The sequence below is a fragment of the Primulina eburnea genome, chromosome 13 (assembly GCF_022965805.1).
Source record: "Primulina eburnea isolate SZY01 chromosome 13, ASM2296580v1, whole genome shotgun sequence".
Classification (NCBI taxonomy): domain Eukaryota; kingdom Viridiplantae; phylum Streptophyta; class Magnoliopsida; order Lamiales; family Gesneriaceae; genus Primulina; species Primulina eburnea.
The window spans coordinates 25,141,184-25,160,483 of NC_133113.1; the positions used below are offsets into that span (position 1 = coordinate 25,141,184).

At 41.4% G+C, this 19,300-nt stretch overlaps 1 protein-coding gene across 1 annotated transcript; it reads left to right on the forward strand.

Annotated features, from left to right (window-relative positions):
• Nucleotides 1-11,624: 11,624 nt before the first annotated feature.
• On the forward strand, nucleotides 11,625-12,430 carry LOC140809751 (dirigent protein 22-like). The gene has a single exon (XM_073167469.1). The coding sequence runs from the start codon at nucleotides 11,675-11,677 to the stop codon at nucleotides 12,233-12,235; it is 561 nt and encodes a 186-aa protein (XP_073023570.1). The 5' UTR covers nucleotides 11,625-11,674; the 3' UTR covers nucleotides 12,236-12,430.
• The last annotated feature ends 6,870 nt before the right edge of the window (nucleotides 12,431-19,300 follow it).

Below are 19,300 nucleotides of genomic sequence, written 5' to 3' on the forward strand. Positions count from 1 at the left end.
AAGTGTTCTTGCATCAATTTAGCAGCAGTAAAAAGTACAAAAAGACCGCCTTCAGTTTATTCGAAGTAAAGCAAAGGCAAGATGAAACCCTGAGGGCTTATCTCAAAAGATTCAATCGGGTGGCCCTTGATGTGCCGACCTGTGCACCTGAGACAAAAACCACAGCATTTATGCAAGGGTTATGGGAAGGGGATTTCTTCCGATCCTTAACCAAAAAACTGCCTGAAAATTTTGAGGATCTCCTGTCACGAGCGGAGAAATACATCAATATGGAAGAAGCGCAAAACCAGAAAAGAGAGGCCTTGAAAAGAGCAAGAGGAGATCGGACTTACAAAACTGAAGAAAGAGCTCCTAAGAAAAGTGGTGGGGGTCATTTTCCCCATGTGCCTTTAAAGATGGCTCGGGACAGAGAGATTCAAGAGTGCAGGTCAAATGAAGTCCTTCCTCCCCGTTCAGAGGTCAGAATCTCCAAGCCAGAACAAAAAAGGTATTGTACCCTTCATAAAAATTGTGCTCACGACACTAATCAGTGCCGAGTCCTAGGAAGAAATGCTAATAGACGTCCCGTGTCCGCGCCTCACCCACCACGAGAACGATCTAAACAACCACCCTGGTTGTCCAGACGTTCATCGCTGAATATTCCCCAAAGAACGATGAGCACTTCAAGTGGAAGACGAGGAGGAGAAACGAGTACCCGGGAAGAGAGAATCAAGCCAGTGGGAGGAGAGGATCCTTCTCCGAGTCGAGGAGTAATCAAAATGATTTCAGGGGGAGCTACTGATGGCGACTCTAATCGGGCAAGGAAGGCAAGGGGCAGGAGGGAGTGTCTAGAAGTTGATAATAAAAGAAGAAACGAGCCGATTATAAGCTTTGGACCAGAAGATCTCCAAGGAGTGAGTGTACCTCACAATGATGCGCTGGTCATTCAGGCCCGCATCGCCAATTATGACGTGTTAAGAATTTTCGTGGATAATGGGAGCTCTGTCAATGTTATTTTCAAAGATGCCCTCATCCAAATGGATCTGCATGAATACCAGCTGGAAACTGTGGAAACCGCCCTGTTCGGGTTCGCTGGGCACGCCGTGTATCCAGAAGGGGAAATTGCTCTACCCCTGACTCTGGGCACTGGAGACTTGAGAAAAACTGTCATAACTACTTTCACAGTGGTGGACGCCCCATCTTCATATAATGTCATCATAGGGAGACCAGCCATGAATGAAATGAGAGCAGTGGCCTCGACGTACCACCAAAAGATCAAATTCCCAGTGAAAGGACAGGTCGGAGAAGTCAAGGGCGACCAGCCCTCTTCTCGAAGATGTTATGGAGAAACAGTCCGAATTGATCAGAAGAAGGCAAGAAGGGAAGGGAAGGGGAAAGAACACCAGGAAGAAGCCCGGGAAGGGGAAGTACACTTTGTGACGGAAGAAGAGCAAGAATCGGTGGAGATCGAGTCGGGAAAGACTATCCGGATAGCTCGGGACATCTGCGCCACCACTCGGGTAAAACTCTTGCAATGTTTAAAAACTAATGCCGATATCTTTGCTTGGTCTCAGCAGGAACTGACCGGGATCTCGCCCCAAGTGGCCGAGCATAGACTAAATATCCTCCCAGGGTCCCGGCCAATTAAGCAAAAAAAGCGACATTTCGGCCCGGAGAAAGATAAAATAATTGAAAAACAGGTCGAAGCATTGCTGAGGGCTGGACAAATTAGGGAAGTCCATTTCCCTTCTTGGCTATCGAATGTAGTTCTCGTCCCAAAGTCTGCTGGGAAATGGAGAATGTGTGTAGATTTCAGAGATCTGAATAAAGCTTGCCCGAAGGATTGTTACCCACTCCCTCGGATTGATCAGCTAGTCGATTCCACTTCTGGGTGTGAAATCTTGAGTTTTTTGGATGCATATCAGGGATATCATCAGATCCCTTTAGCTACAGAAGATCAAGACAAAGCTAGTTTCATCACGTCTGGGGGAACTTTCTGCTATGTTGTAATGCCTTTTGGACTAAAAAATGCAGGGGCTACATATCAACGACTGATGAATCTTGTCTTTCAAAAACAGATAGGCCGAAATATTGAAGTATATGTGGATGACATTTTGATTAAAACCCGAGAAGTCACCCATTTCATCGATGATCTGATCGAAACCTTCGCCACTTTGAAGCAGTATAGGATAAAACTTAACCCGGCCAAATGTGTGTTTGGGGTTAAGAGTGGCAAATTCTTGGGGTTCATGGTCACGGATCGAGGAATCGAAGTCAACCCAGAAAAAATCAGGGCCATCATGGATATGCCCTCTCCTCAGTCGGTTCGAGATGTGCAAAAACTGACAGGGAAAATTGCAGCCTTATCACGCTTCATTTCCCGATCTGCACACCGTAGCTATCCTTTCTTTCAAGTTCTGAGGAAAGCACAGAAATTCGGCTGGGATGATAACTGCGAGCAGGCCTTTCAAAATTTGAAAAAACACTTGGCTGAATTGCCTGTCTTAGCAAAACCCGAGCCCGGAGAAAAATTGTGGGTCTATCTCTCAGCCACCGAAATTGCTGTTAGTTCCGTGCTCGTCAAGGAAGAAGGGACCGATCAGAAGCCTGTCTACTATGTCAGTCACGCCCTTCGCGGAGCCGAAATGAGATACAGTGAATTAGAAAAGATTGCTCTAGCTTTGGTAATGACTGCTCGAAAGTTGAGACCGTATTTCCTATCACATCCCATTGTGGTCCTCACTAATTCTCCTCTCGGCAGAATTATGACTCATGCAGAGGTCTCAGGGAGGATGATCAAATGGACTGTAGAACTCGGGGAATACGATATTGAGTATAAACCCCGGGCTGCAATAAAAGCACAAGCGCTATCAGATTTCTTAACAGAAATGATCCAGCCCGAGGAAGAAAAAGTGTGGAGGGTATTTGTTGATGGCGCTTCAAACATAGCAGGATGCGGAGTGGGGGTCGTCTTGATCTCCCCACTCGAAGAAAGGATTAAATTGGCTTTAAGGATTGACTTTAGGGTCACGAATAATGAAGCAGAATACGAAGCTGTCTTGGCAGGGTTGCGTGCTGCCCGAGAGATTGGGGCATCCCGAATCATCATTTATTCCGACTCCCAGCTGATTACTCAACAAATTAAGGGAGCTTACGAAGTTAAGAATGAAAAGATGCTCAAGTACTTGAATCTTATCACTTCTCAAGCGTCATCCTTCACAGACTGGAGTATCGAACAGATTCCCCGGGAAGAAAACACCGAAGCCGACACATTGGCTAAATTGGCGGCTTCCTTGACAGAAGTAAGCACCCGGGAGATTCTCTATTGTTCGAAGCTCGTATCTTCGCTTGAAGAAGAAACACCCCCGCTGAGAGAAGACTCTTGGGTGACTCCTCTCATAGAATATATAAAGGAGGGAAAACTTCCAGAAGACCGGACCCAAGCTGTAAAGATCAGGAAGCAGGTACCCCGATTTGCCCTTTTAAATGATGTTTTATATAGGCGATCCTTTCAGGGCCCCTTACTCAAGTGCCTATCGGGGGAAGAGACAGAGTATGTCCTTCGGGAAATACATGAGGGATGTTGTGGGGAACATCTCGGGGGAACGGCTCTATCGCGGAAGGTTATTTTAGCAGGATTTTGGTGGTCCCAAGTAAACCAAGATGCTGCCCGGCTCGTCCAGAAATGCCAAGGTTGTCAACATCACTCTAATTTCCACCACCGCCCAACTGCTAACATGCAACCGATCTCCGCATCATGCCCTTTTGACCAATGGGGATTGGACATCGTGGGTCCCTTTCCGCCAGTTCGCGCCCAGAAGAAGTTCCTCCTGGTAGCCGTGGATTATTTTTCTAAATGGGTAGAAGCCGAGCCGTTGGCAAGAATCACCGAGGATGAAATCATGAAATTCTTATGGAAAAACATTGTCTGCCGATATGGCATCCCCAGGAAATTGATTTCAGACAATGGCAAACAATTCCAAGGAAAAAAGATTACCTCTTGGTGTCAGGAAATGAAGATTATGCAATCTTTTACCTCAGTAGCCTACCCTCAAGCCAATGGCCAGACAGAGGTAACCAACAGGATCATCGTGCAAGCTTTGAAAGCCCGGTTGCAGGGGAAAGGAAAAGATTGGGTAGAAGAATTACCCAGCGTCTTATGGGCTTATCGGACCACTCCTCGGACATCTACTCGGGAAACCCCATATGGTCTGGTTTATGGATCTGAAGCAGTCTTACCAGTAGAAATCGGGCAATCTTCCACTCGAGTGGAATCCTATTCGAGCAACAATGACTTATCTCGAGCCCTGGAGCTCGACCTTGTGGAAGAAAAAAGGGATCGGGCGGTCATCCGGATGGAAGCTTATCGCAACAGGATCATAAAATCCTATAACAAGCACGTCCGAAGAAGTGATTTTCACGTGGGAGATCTGGTTATGAAAAAAGTTAAACCGGTGGGTGATGTGGGGAAGCTAGAAGCCAAATGGGAAGGGCCTTTCAAAGTAATCAGAAAAGTCAGTTCTGGTACGGCCTATTATCTCGAAGATCCTCAAGGACGTGTTCTTAAAAGACCATGGAATGCTTTTCATTTAAAGAAGTATTATGCTTAAGAAACATTTGTATCTATTATTTCTACACTGAATGAAGGAAATTACTCGAAAGAATTCTTTTTAAGTCCAGGGACCCGTACCCTGGCCCGGTGGACCCGTACCCCGGATAATCTTTAAGTCCAGGGACCCGTACCCTGGCCCGGTGGACCCGTACCCTGGCCCGGTGGACCCGTACCCCGGATAATCTTTAAGTCCAGGGACCCGTACCCTGGCCCGGTGGACCCGTACCCCGGATGATCTTTTAAGTCCAGGGACCCGTACCCTGGCCCGGTGGACCCGTACCCCGGATAACCTTTTAAGTCCAGGGACCCGTACCCTGGCCCGGTGGACCCGTACCCCGGATAATCTTTTAAGTCCAGGGACCCGTACCCTGGCCCGGTGGACCCGTACCCCGGATAATCTTTTAAGCCCAGGGACCCGTACCCTGGCCGGATGGACCCGTACCCCGGATTATCTTTTAGGACTTATACCCAACCCGGGTAAACCGTATCCCATTTAGCAATCGAAATTACGAAATTTTTCTAAAGGGAGCAAAATCGAAAAAAAGAAACATGCATACATAGACCAGAGGAAAAGGGTTACAAAAAAAAAAAAAAAAAAAAAAAAGAGAGTTGTTTATTCCGCAGGAGGATCCCGCTTATCCATATCTTCCTTGTCATCGTCTGGGAGAGATGCAACAGCCTTCTCCAAATCTGGGAAATCTTCCATATCCGCTGGAACCAGGCCAGCTTCCTCGAATTGCTCCAAACACTTGTTAAAGCCTTGTTCAAAGTACGGGAAAGCTTTTCTGGCCAGCATTCGTTTAAAATCCGAAGACTTCAGGAAGTGTGACATCTGCTCTGTCTGGGTCTTCCTCAAAAGAGCCACTGCCGCCTGAAAGTCCTCAGCCCGGACCCGGTGGTATTCTGCATCTTCTCTGGCAGCCAGCATCCCTTCTCTAGCCTCAGCAGCCATCGCCTCGAAATCCTCGGCACGAGCCCGGGAGGATTCTGCTTCTGCCCTGGCCGACTGCGCCTCCGCCCGAACAACAGATAAGTTTGCCTGAAGCAGATCCATCTGCTGTTGCCAAATGGCCTTCTCCCGGGCCAGGACATTCTCATGAATTTCCCTGATCCGGCTTACTTCCTCTTGGAGCTGACCATGCGCTCCCTGAGCGGCCTTGGTTTGGGCATTAGCTCTCTTGGCTATCTTCGCCACTCGTTCATGCCCATGAAGTAACATTTGTAAACCCTGGTAATGAAAAGGTCAGGAAAATTTGCAGGAGAAAGGAAGAAGCAAGGGAGAGGGAACCCAAAAAAAATGAACTTACCGAGAAGGTCCGGGCCGCTCCTTCGCTTAGGAGCATATTAGGGTGCATTCCCTGAAGATGTGCCACCTCGTCAGGTCGGAGGAAGCTCCCGATCACTCCTAGTAGATCTGAACTGATGGTATCCCCAAAAATATTGGGTAGAACCAGAGGCCTCGTCGCCGAAGTGCCTGTAGAAGGATCAGCCAAAGCAGGGGAAGGGGTCATCCCCTCGGGCTCATCTTCCACCACTACCGTCTCCACCCGTGGCTCCGTGGTGGCTCTCCTCTTGCGACGGTTCAGGGAAGTTGAGTCTTCCTCCCCTCCCGAAGAGATAGGCCCCACCCTGGGAGAACTGGCCCCTGCTTGGGCATTACTCTCTGCTTCCCGGGCCAAATCTGCCTCGCTGGCTCTGTGTTCTTCTGTTTCTTGAGCTTCAGCTGCCTCCCTAGCACGGCGTGCTTCCAATTCACCAGCTTCGGCCGCCTCCCTGGCCCGGCGCTCCTCCTGTTCCTGGGCTTCCTTCGCCCTTTTCTCCGCTCTAATCCTCTTTTGCTCCGCTTTCCTCTGAGCAGCAGCCTCTAGAAAGCTTGCTTTGATCATGTCTTCTTCGGCTACATCAAGAACACAGTGGGTCAGCAAAGTAAAGTCGCAAAAAAAAAAAAAAAAAAAAAAAGCCAAGAAAAGCGATTTACCCGCCTGCGACCCGGGTTGATCAAACTCGTCGATGATCTGATCTACAGGGTCTTCAGGCCGGGACCCGATCCCGTAATAGGCCAGATTGTTCGACCCAATCAGCACTGAAGATAAGAAGGATTGCTTTCCTAAAGCATCCCAGGCATCGGTAAAAGGAGGAAGAAGTTTGAAATCTCGGGGAAGCTCAGGTTGTTTAGGCATGGAAGGAAGAAACCCCAAAGCACAGGTGGGGAGAGTCGGAAATTTCAGAAAGAAAAATTTTGTTTTCCATCCCTTCAAAGAAGAAGGGATGTCGGTTAAAAACCGATAGTGCATCCGGGCCATAAAAGAAAAAACCCCGTCATTAAATCGACAGGAATAAAAATAGTGAAAGACGGAGGAGTTAATGGGAATAAGTTTCATGCGGAACAAAACAAAAGTAGCTGCCATAATACGAAAAGCATTGGGATGAAGATGATTAAGAGGAAGGTTAAAAAATCGAGCAACTCCTTCAAAGAAATGATGAACCGGGAAACGGAGACCGCTCCTAAGCTGCTCAAGGAAGAAAGCGTGGTATCCGAGGGGAGGAGTATCAGGATGGTCAGTAGGTCCGGGAATCCTAATGTCATAAGTAGAAGGAATAGCCCCCAGGGACCGAATGTCTCCTAAACTACCCGGACGGAGAGTGGAAGACACCGTAGAAAACCAGAAGGGCCCTGTTATTTTACCCTTCCCTCTACTCGGGGAGCCCAGGGGTCGGGAAGAAGACGCTTTAGCAGTCTTCTTGGACAAGGATCGAGAGGGGATAGTAGGAATACCCCTCGGAATCTGAACAGACTGGTCAGAAGGGGTGGGAGAATTGTCCTCCGATAGGCCCCTAGCATTTTTGCCCGAGGTAGAAGAAGTGGAATTGGACATGATGGAAAAGAAGCAAATAAGACACAGAAAAGAGAGACTTACTGAGAGGAATTGAGGGTGATGGTTGATAGTCGGAGAGATCGCCGGAGAAATCTACAGAGAAGACCGAGGAAGAAAACAAGCAAGGCTTCGCCGAAGAATAAATTTGCAAGTGATTTTTAGAAAAAGCGATGGATCGCTATATATAAGGGTAAGATGGAATTTATGCCGTTGATCTGGCATAGATTGGACGGGCTAGATTAGCCTTGGAAGTCGAGCGGCATCATTCGGCGGGAAAATTGAAAAGACAGTTGCTCAAATCGAGGCGCCATGATAGCTGAGAATACGTACGGGCTCTGACAACACGTCCTCAGAATTCTATCATTATGACTGCGCAATGATTGACTGAAAAAGCGAAGAGAGGGATTGGGATAATGCCATATCTCGGCCTTATTCAGATCCCGGAAGAACTAAAGTTATCGAAGGAATACCCACTATACTCAGATTGGGACATACCGATTTATCATATGACTATTCTTTTATATCCATGCGTGAAAAAGGTAAAGAGGTAATACGCCCCGATAGAATCCTTTTATCACAATCAAGAAAGAAAACATGCCAAGTCCCGGCCTCTTACGAGGTAACTCGGAGCAGAGGATCCCATCACCCGGCTAAAAGGCCCGGACAGCATGGGACCCGACGTTCGGATATGTTTAGGCCTACCTTTTTCGGTTTTCGGATTGATGATTAGTTTAGCTGGCGTTAAAACATTTGCAAGGAATTAAAAGAAGACGCAGGAATTAATTGTCTAAATTTTCATTAAGGGAATGGTCGGCGTCTTATTACAGAAATTTCAGTGGCCACTCGACCTTTCCACTCATCCATCCAGTCAGTAACTTCTTGAATGCCAAGATTGACAAAGGAATCAGTGCTCGAGACCTTATTTAGATGCCGCCATTCCTTCCACAACATGGCATGCAGCAGGTTTTGGTCAGTCAGCAACTCTTCAATGCGGGATACCCCTAGTTCCCGCCTGTATTTCCTCATCACCATCCTTTGAGAACGAGTGAGGACTGTGCCGTTCAAATAAAGAAGGCCGATGAATTGAAGCTTATGCCAGGTACATACGACTTTGGCCAGAATGTACTCATCGACATTCTTTTTGAAAAGCTCTACATAGGGACGTAACTCCGCTGGGATTTGACTTTGCACACCAACAGAAGAGATGGCACTACTGCAAGTGCTGGAGTCGCTGGAGCTCGACATTGTTCTGATTGGTATGGGTGCATCTTATCCACCAATTTATTTATAGGAAAGGGAGGAAAAGACGTTTGGGATGAGGGAATGTGAAGAGCCTAAGGTTAATTAAAGCATGCCGTCATTTATTGGGAGGGAGAATGTATCATAGCCATTAAGACCAGTGCACGTGGGCGATTATTAAGGGCCTCGAAAATTACGTGGGGTAGACCAAAAGGCGGATGCAGTTATCAAAACGACCCCGAATATGAAAGGTTTCCCGAGATAATATTCAATGATAATGCATGCATCATTCTGACTACCCGGATATCACAAACCTTGGAGCTTCGTATCCTCTCTAAGAGATTGTCAGGGCCCAACGTAATGTTTCAAAGCAAAGCCGGTGATCAACCACTACCGTGGGGATACTTTTGTTTGGTTTGTTCAGCAGATATTCAGTAATAAAGACTCATGCCAGATCTTAAAAATACAAAGCAAGGATGAAACAGAAGAATAACTTTATTCACTTGCTAGCATTTCTACTAATTACAGCGGAGTATTCTTCTTCTACAAAGAGTATCCACATGGTTTTCCATTTCCTTAGCTCATTTGGGGAAGACTTGAGGAAGCCCTCGGTGCTTGTAATGCCCGAGAGGATTTTCATCTCCTTAAGCAACATCAGCTGGTAGATGTAATCACCCTCGAAGATGTTCACCTCTTCAGTCACGTTCAGACATTCCCGATACTTCTCCATCTTTACCACCAGTCTAGAAGCATTAGCTTCTCCGGTCTCGTGGAGAAGTTGTAATTTCTGAAGTTTCTCCCAGTAACGAACAATCTTATGGAACACTTCATCTTCTATCTCGGTTTTCTTCTTCTCAACTAATCGCCACGAGACTTCTTCTATATCTGAATTCGACGGATTACTGGAGCTCGCCATTTGACTCTTGTGACCAACTATTTAATGGTAACTTGGAAAAAATAAAAAAGATGTTGCTATATTTATAATAGCAAGGGGCTAATCACAACCGTCGAATCCTTGGATACATAGACGGTCAGGACGGACATTGGGAATTGCACCAGAAAGTTGAAAAGACGTACACGCCTATCGAAATATTGCGATAAATCATCCTCGAAAACATAAAAACGTGGGAGGTATGATTGATTGATGTACATCGCGAGTCTTCACCATACACCGACGTCTGTGTAGCTATGCTCAGTCCAGAAGGTGTATCAAAATGGCTTTCCTGACCGGGCACAAGGGACTAATCGGGACAGCGAGTAGACTCTAGCCCGACTATTTAAGGAAGGAGTGATGATACCCCAATATGTCCCGGGCAGTTGATCCCGGGAATGCTAGGGTCATGGGTCAGGCCCATGAGCGATGCCCAGGTCAGGACAGCCCATCTCTCGAGTGGTTGATTCAGGACATAGCACCAGAGTTCTGGTATGACTTCTCTTCTGACATCTCGAAGCGAGGGAGGCATTTAATGATGTTGAAATACACGCGGCCGACCTATTAACATTAATGAGTGACTGGACAGATGGGATATGACCAATACATGATTTGACACGTCAGAACAATAGGGTGTAATCAGCCGCCCTAGTATATTTAATGCGCACGTCCCAAAAAACGAGGTCATCATTATTTCCTCTACTATAAATACCAGGTTTTGCATTTATTCCTTCATTCAGATATTAATGAACATTTAACACTCATTTATTGCACACCAATATCACAGCCATCACTTGGCTACATTGGTTTCTTGTTTGAGTACCCTGCTGACTTAAGCATCGGAGTGGCCACGCCGGGGACTCCCTCCGGCGCCCATTCACGTGGTTGTTTTTCTTATTGGCAGATCTTTCAAAGGTCAACGAAGAATCTTCTTCCCAGTCCGCCGTCTTAGCTCATATTTCTTCCCGTATTCTTGATAGCTTACCTGGTAGAGTTACCGACCCGACTCCACTGTTCGACCCGGGTGGCATCAATATATATATATATATATATATAATTAGCCGTACGTATACGTTCATGTACAGAGAGTAGTGTACTTGAAGCGTCAGTTTCTATCACTTTTCAACCAAAAAGAACCCAAAGAAAGCAACAAAAAAAGCAAACTTCCACGAAAGAAAGCAAACTTCTAAATTTTCCATCTAAAGAAATGATGATGGTAAGTGGAAAGCAGTAGTTTCTTCCTAGACAGGAAAAATATATTTAATATATAGTTGCTACCCTCTTTGCAAGACACTAAATGGTCCAAATTGTGTGACATCAAACACAAAATCCTAAAAATCTCGAGCGTGCATCTTGTGTTTATTGCAAGAATGAAATCATCTGTTAAATTTAATATTCTAAATATTATTACGCTTTGCTCAAACAAGCTTCATTTGCTGAAATTATTAAAAATTAAACACATTAAACATCATGATAACAAAATACAATTAATCATTTATAAAACATTTTATTCATGTATTTTTTAAATTAAAAAATCATCAATAGATTGTTTTAATAATTTATTGTGTTTGATACATCGATTTTTTTAAATAGATGAACCGAATATATTATCATCTTTTAATTGTATTTTGTTCATCCATGATGTTTAATGCGTTTAATTTTCAATAATTTGCGCAAACGAGATTTGTTTGAGCAAAGTGTAGTGCAATTTTAAACATCACGGATATAGGTGCAGGGGCGGAGGTACATGGGATTGTACCCGGGCTGGTCCAATTTTTTTTGAAAAAATTTATAGGTAAATTTTGTATAATTTTAGAATAATATGATAGATATTAGCCCGGATATATCAATTTAAAATATTAAAAAATTCTAGAGATTAAAATTCTAGTCCTGTGTGTAGGTGGAGATGACTACTATATTTATATTTTTTTTTTTTTGCGTATTTTATTAATGGGATAACGACAATTACGTTGCTTTCTTGATATATAGTTTCAAGTATTTGAACTCTTCATATCACATCTTTAAACCACACTCACAATGGCTACTTTATTCCACAACACACACTTTACCTTCACCTTCATTTTCCTCCTCTTCACACTCTCAACCATTTCATCCATTCCCGAATTCTCCGAAGAACGGCTCGGACCTATAACCATCACACCGACGGAGAAAACGACTCACCTACACTTCTACTTACACGATGTGCAAAGTGGCAAGAATCCCACAGCAATCAAAGTCATAGGAGATGGCTTAGGATTCGGCACTACGTTCATCATGGACGATGCGTTGAGACAAGGGCCGGAGCGCGACTCGAAGATCATCGGAAGAGCACAGGGGATGTATTCAGTTGCAGCACAAAACGATATAGCATTTTTGATGATGATGACATTTGTGTTTGTCGAAGGGAGATATAATGGGAGTACCATTAGTGTTATGGGGAGGAATCATGTGATTGATGATGTGAGGGAAATGTCTATTGTTGGGGGAAGTGGGGTTTTTAGGTTGGCTAAGGGTTATGCATTGGCCCATACTGTTTGGCTTGATACCAGTACTGGTGATGCTATCGTTGAGTACAATGTTTTTGTTCAACATCATTAAGACATGGTTTCTTGAATCATGTTGTGTTCAAACTGAGTCGAGTCGAGTCGAACTATTCGACATCTATGTTTTCTCTTGGTTCTTTCTTTCTTTTTTTGCTTTATGAGTTTGGAGGGAAAAATGTCATGATTTTATGGTTTCCTATGATAGCTACTCTTTATGTTGCAATATTTGGTAATATCTCTCGATTTTTTTCCTTTAATTTTCCAATTATAGCAAAACATGTTACCTTGCTCAACCCAAATTATAATTTCATAGAATTTTGGACTTCAATTCTTAGGATTCTGTAAGTAGTGTAGTGATCATTTTGGTTGGTTTTCTTTGGCCGATCCAGCCACCATCTATTTTTTCTAGTTATGATTATATTTACTGGTAGGTATTGAAATAAAAAGTTAAACCCACTCAAGTTATCTTGGTGGAAACTTTGCTAAAACTTTTCCAGGAGTATAGATGTTCTTCTTGCCAATATTATTCTTTCTCCAAGTGGAATATTATCTGTACTGTGACGTTTAGCCAAGAAAAAAAAAATTCATAGTGATTAAAATAATTAATTTGTAAGTTGCTTACTCATATTTTGACTTTCATTCTACCAACTAATATATTGTGTTAGATTGAAAATATTTTTGTTTTGGTGATAACAAATAAAATTGCACGGTTTCAGAGTTTAGTTGCTATTTTCCTTGTTTTAATAGGTTTCAAGTTGGAATTGATATGAATATTCGTATGCATGAAATGCAAACACGAACTGAACGTAGTCGCATCCTCAATTCAACGAATAAAGGGATTCTTGTAGAAGCTCTATATCAATCTTTGAAACAAGTAACATGTAATTCACACCTAAACTATGTTGTTTAGTAACAAATAACATAGGTAAAAACAATCGCTCTCAAGAGAACCTTCAAAAAACTCGTCTTTGACAATCTTTGTGAACAATTGACAAACGCCATAAAATATTAAACTTCTATAAGTTTAATCTGAGGAATACACAGAAGTGTTGAACAAAACCAAAACTTCAAATATATTCTGAAAAATGAATACATCGTTGTATTTTCGTTCAATAACATCAATATATATGTAAAAATAACAAAAGAACTCTGTATCGCGGTGTGAGGACCCAAATTTTGAAAATATAATTATTTATTTAAGACATATATAAGATTATATTTTCGAAATCTTGGTATTATGTTAAAAAGAAATTCGAAAATATTAAATAATACAGGGTATTCAAAATTTCCAAGTCAATAAATACATGAAAATCGAAATCCAATGCAAGACATGTATTATTCTCAAAAATCAAAGCTGCTATTATCCATCAAATTTGGTGGAGAATATTACATGCAAGACAGTTTTCTTAACAAAGAAGCTAGCAAATTTCAATGCAGTCTAGGTACGTTATGAATCTGTACAAAAAACAGTCTTTATTCAACCATCCAGTCCAACATCATTTCGAAAATTTAGGGATACTTGGTTAACACGTTTTCCCAAGTATAATATGATATTATGTATAAAAGAAGCATATCGAATTATGGAAGAATTATCTCAAAATTTTGTAAAAAATATCAACCGAATTATGGCAAGATTTTCCCCTCTATCACTAAAAAGACCACCCTATGGCATTCGAAAATTCACACCAAAAAACTCAGTCAAAATTTCAAAATTTTTCTCTCAAAGTGATTACAAAATTTTGAGTTCTTCTTTCCACATTCTGCTGAGTATCGAAGTTCTTTTGTTGTCTAGATCCAAGGAGGATTCGAAAATCCCAGCAAAAAATTTGTATTCACGTTTTCGTCGAGATCTAAGGTAAGTGGGCATGTTTTAGAAGTACAAATTTCGTTTATGCATTGCTTCGTTTTTTCAAAAGTTATGGTCGAGCACAATTCTTCTTCTACCCCTCTTGATACAATTGTCGTAAGTTCTATGTTTTGGCACTGTGAGTATTTAACTGGATATGGGTGAGAATCCCAATATCAAATATGTTTATGGCCCTTACGTGGTGAGATTGTAACCATTATATGATCTCTTCCACTTGGAGGAATAAAAATTAGGGATTTATATCAATAAACCATATAAAGTAAATGAGTCTCAATTCCTAGTTCAATGTATGCTTATGTTTATGCTGATGATATGAATTATGTGATGCATGATATGTTTTTTTTTTCCAAAAATCATTTGTATTTGTTATGTATGTGCTCGAACGGCCTTCACTTGCTAGATGACGACTATATCACTCATCCCTTACTCTCCCTCCCTAGATAAGTCCAAAGAGCAGATAGAGGAAGAGGAACATGACCAATTTTGGGGCTATTGATGGACGAAACAACTAATAAGTTGATTTAGTTTATGAAAGTTTTAAGTTTCTTTGTTTTCCCGTTGTAAACGCTTCTGCATATTTATATCGTTTTAAGTATTTATGTTGTAAAGACAATTCTATGATCGATTATGAGTAATAAATCGGGTGTTGGTTTATATTGTATTACGAATCTTGTTGTTTTCAATTGTATGGTTGTTAAACAACGCCGATGTCGACTAAACTCGGTGGCGTGACAAGAGGCACGCGGGCCTCCTCCAAAATTGTGCGGGGAACGTCATGCTTGTAAGTACTTCTTGGTGGCTCACCACGAGTCCACGAAGTATTTCTTTAAACTTCTTGCTTCTTGCTTCTTCCTCTCGTAATTGGTCCTTTTGGAAAGTCAAATGGATCTCACACCTTTTTAGGTGCGTGATTACATCTAGGGCCATCCATGATTGCATAATCATTCCCTTCTTGAAAAGGATTTATCCTCAAATCTTGATCATCACTTGCATCAAAAAAAGAGATATCACTAACATTAAAAGTATAACTCACGTTATAATCACCTCATAAGTCAAATATGTAGGCAACTTTGTTGATCCTCTTAGTCACTTGAAATAGTCCATCGCCCCTTGGTAGTAGCTTCAAACACCTCTCTCGGTTAAAAAACAACATTTTTCTTTCCTTTGTTGGCTTGTTTTGTATATTGCATGTTATTCTTCTCAATGTTGACATTGACCTTCTCATGCTAATTGCGAACATACTCAGCTTTTTATTGCCGTACATGTTCAACCTTTTCATTCTTAAGACAATATAATAAATCCATAAGAGTTAGAGGGTTAAAGTCATACACAATTTCATAGTGAGAAAAATTCATAGTAGAATGAGCACTCATATTAAATGCATACTCAACAAAAGGTAAACACTCCTCACAACTCTTCAAGTTCTTCTTTATTATTGTATGGAACAAAATTCCAAATGTTCTATTAACAACTTCAGTTTGATCATCTGTTTGATGATGCCAAATAGTAGAAAACAGTAATTTAGAATTAGACCGAACTACATTGAAATCTTGATGTTTTCATGCTTTTTATTTTATTATTCTTTCGCTTAATAAACAACGATGAAATAACAAGCCACTAATACTGCTAGAAAACACAATTTTATAAACATTTGAACGAACGAATCACTTCTCCCTTCGAGTTCTCATTGTATTTCATTTAAATATGTGAACATCTACTTTGCTGGAGTTTTAAGCCCTTTTGACATCAAACTGAGTTGGAGTTGGTTGTGTGCTCTAAAGGTGCATGTAGCAAATCAAATTTTGACTAATACTGTTACTTCTTTTTTAATCCAAGCTCGTGTTCGATTTTGCTTGATTTGTTTGTTTCAACATTAATAATCAAAGTCCATTAAAATAAAGCATGATTATATAATATTTATAAAATCTTACTGTAACGCCCCAGATTTGACGACTGTCCTCACTGTACCAAGACGAGTCTTTCCAGCGTGCTTATGTCCTCACTCACACACACCCTAGGAAACTTCCCAGGAGGTCACCCATCCCAAAATTGCCCCAAGTCAAGCACGCTTAACTGTGGAGTTCTTATGTGATGAGCTACCGAAAAGAAGATGCACCTTCGTGATATGAGTAGTACCAATCAAATCTTTTAAGCCCTCTTCAACTGTTCAGTCCATTACATTGCCCAGTCTCGGAATCCCTCTCATTCTCGTGTGGATCGGTTCATTCATGTTCCCTTCACCTAGAAGCCTGCCAGGAGCCGCTCATTGTCCGTGCAACTGATGGCACCGGCGTTCACCCCCCACCCTCTTCGGCCCCGGGCCTCACATGCCCACCAGCTTCCGCTTGGTTCGTCCCCGAACCACACCGTACTAAGAGAGGTCGGCTCTGATACCACTTGTAACGCCCCAGATTTGACGACTGTCCTCACTGTACCAAGACGAGTCTTTCCAGCGTGCTTATGTCCTCACTCACACACACCCTAGGAAACTTCCCAGGAGGTCACCCATCCCAAAATTGCCCCAAGTCAAGCACGCTTAACTGTGGAGTTCTTATGTGATGAGCTACCGAAAAGAAGATGCACCTTCGTGATATGAGTAGTACCAATCAAATCTTTTAAGACCTCTTCAACTGTTCAGTCCATTACATTGCCCAGTCTCGGAATCCCTCTCATTCCCGTGTGGATCGGTTCATTCATGTTCCCTTCACCTATAAGCCTGCCAGGAGCCGCTCATTGTCCATGCAACTGATGGCACCGGCGTTCACCCCCCACCCTCTTCGGCCCCGGGCCTCACCCTTACTTACATATAAATATATAATATCCAATTGTGAATTTTCATGTTTGTCTTTCTCTATTTAGTTTAAAAGGTTTTCTTATATGAGTTGACTTGTAATTTATTTGCTTATCTTAAATAAATAATGACTAATTCTTAATATATGGGCATTAGTATTCATTGAATACATTGAGTTTATTCCTATTTTTCTGCCCTTGTGGTTCTACATGGCTTCTTTTTTTTTTTTTTTTTTTCCAGAGTTCGGTTAATTAATTAGTAAAATATATTTTTCACTTTTCACAAAATTTGAAGATTACATCTTGGTCTCTAAATATTTATTTTGATGATTATTTTGAGCTCCCATTATCCAAACTATATATTAGTCTATATTTATTATAGTTTTATTGTAGAACCCGAAAATCAGATTACGTATAAGGCGTGCATAATTTCTATTATTTAAATTTAATATGAAGTTTTAAATCATGATTATTTATTTTAAAAGTAGATGTTTAGTTTTATCATTTTAAGATAAATACGCGAGGTCGGACCGGAGTTTGGAGATTAGAGATAAGATTAATAATAAGAAAAATATTCCTAAATTTAATTTAAGTCAAAGAATGATTTAATATAAAGACATATAATGTTTTAGGATTCATTTAAATTAATTAGAGTTAAGTTATTAAATAAAATCCTTTAGGTTAATATAACTAAAGCTTAAATTAAAATATGTAAACGTATGTGAGGGAATTAATCTAGATATAAAATATTCAAGAAATTAAATATAACATTTAAATACTTAAATTGTTAACCATGTAATGCCACACAAGAGTTCATTTTAAATTAAGGTGTAAAGCCACTAAATTATATAATAGATGTATTAAACCTCAAGCATTTAGAATACAAGATTTAAACAATAAAATACCATGCAAATTAGTAATAATAAGTTTGGGTCCAACATTTAAAATATTTCAAAAGTTAGTAACACCCCATTCAAACCATCCTCAATGACCCCTTAAGGTGGATTTAATTCCTCGTAGTTAAATCACTAATTAATAATAATTCAAATACTATAATAGCCATCATTTTTCCTCAAATTATTATTTAGCAAACTGTCGAGTACATGCAGTAGAAAGAAGAAGAAAAAAAAAACCGATGGCAGCTAGGGGAGGAAATAATTCAAATGCTATTTAACTCTTTGATCACTTGTAACCTCCCACCTTAATGCATATTGTTACACCTTTAACACCCCTAATAACACTCATATTCATCCACACTCTTTGATTTAGAAAATATCAGAAACAATCTAATGAGATCGTGAATAGCAGCAAGAAGGAATAAATAAGAACAACTATGGCAAGGGTGAAGAAATATTTCAAGTTCCCACTTGTAACTCCTAACTAAATGCAATTCAAGACTCACTTAAAATCTCCTATATCATTCACCTTCATCCCTTACCTTCCCTACACTCTTATTCTCGAAAATACATCAGAAATTAGCAGCTGAAAACGTGAACAACAGCACAAACGAGAAGAAGAAATCCAACTCGGCTCCGTCGCGTCGTATTGTCGTTTTGATTTGTTATTCTTCAAAACAAATTCCAGGCATGTATATATTATTCCTTTGCTCTTCAATCAAGTCATAATAAGTATTTTAAATCTGTATATGTCCAGGAATCAAGTGACAACACGAAATATGACAACAACTTATTCAAAACTCAAAACCTGCATCTATGTTTCTTGATTGTACTTCACGGTTTTGGTGTGTTTTGTTGCTTACAGGGAGTTGCTCGATTCCAAGCTTTTAAGGCTGCTTCTAGACATGATTTATAGTGTGTTAGGGTGTTGTTGGTTCAATGGTTTAAGTCCAAACACTCAAAAATAAAGAAAAGACAGCAACCTTTTTCTTAGATGCAGAATTGGAGCACAGTTTTGTCATTTGGTTGTTTAGGGTGAGGGTTTGAATCAGGGTGGTTCCAGGGACTGTAACTACGGTCTCAAACCTTCTTTATCATGTCTAGGACGTGACCAAATCATCTTTTCAAAGCTTGTGTCATAGGTCCCTCAGATTTTTTACAGAAACAGGACAAGTACCCTTCGGTTTCAAAATCTAATTTTTCTGTGGGAGTATAATTTCGGTTTTGGGGTGTGTTTTGGATTGTGGTTGGCTTTTAGCCTGTAGCCATGGTCCAAGCCATGCCTTAGGATGTTGGTAAGAGTCTAGGGTCGATGGTTCAAGCCAAGAGTTAAAATTTTTCAGAGTTTCAACCCAAATAAGCAATATAGCCGCTGCTGTAATTTTTCTGCTTTTTGACAGTAACGTGGGTCACGGTTTTTGGTGTTGGTTGAGTTCTTGGTTGGCTTTTAGCCCATGGCCTTGGACTGGACAATACCTCAATGAGTTAGGAAGGTCATGTTTTTGGACGTTCGTGATTTGGTCGAGTTTAGAGGTCGTACGAGATTTTACGGCGAAAGGTGCCAAAA

Excerpts from the sequence above, each read along its gene's own strand:
- LOC140809751 (XM_073167469.1), top strand. The coding sequence starts at position 11,675 with ATGGCTACTTTATTCCACAACACACACTTTACCTTCACCTTCATTTTC.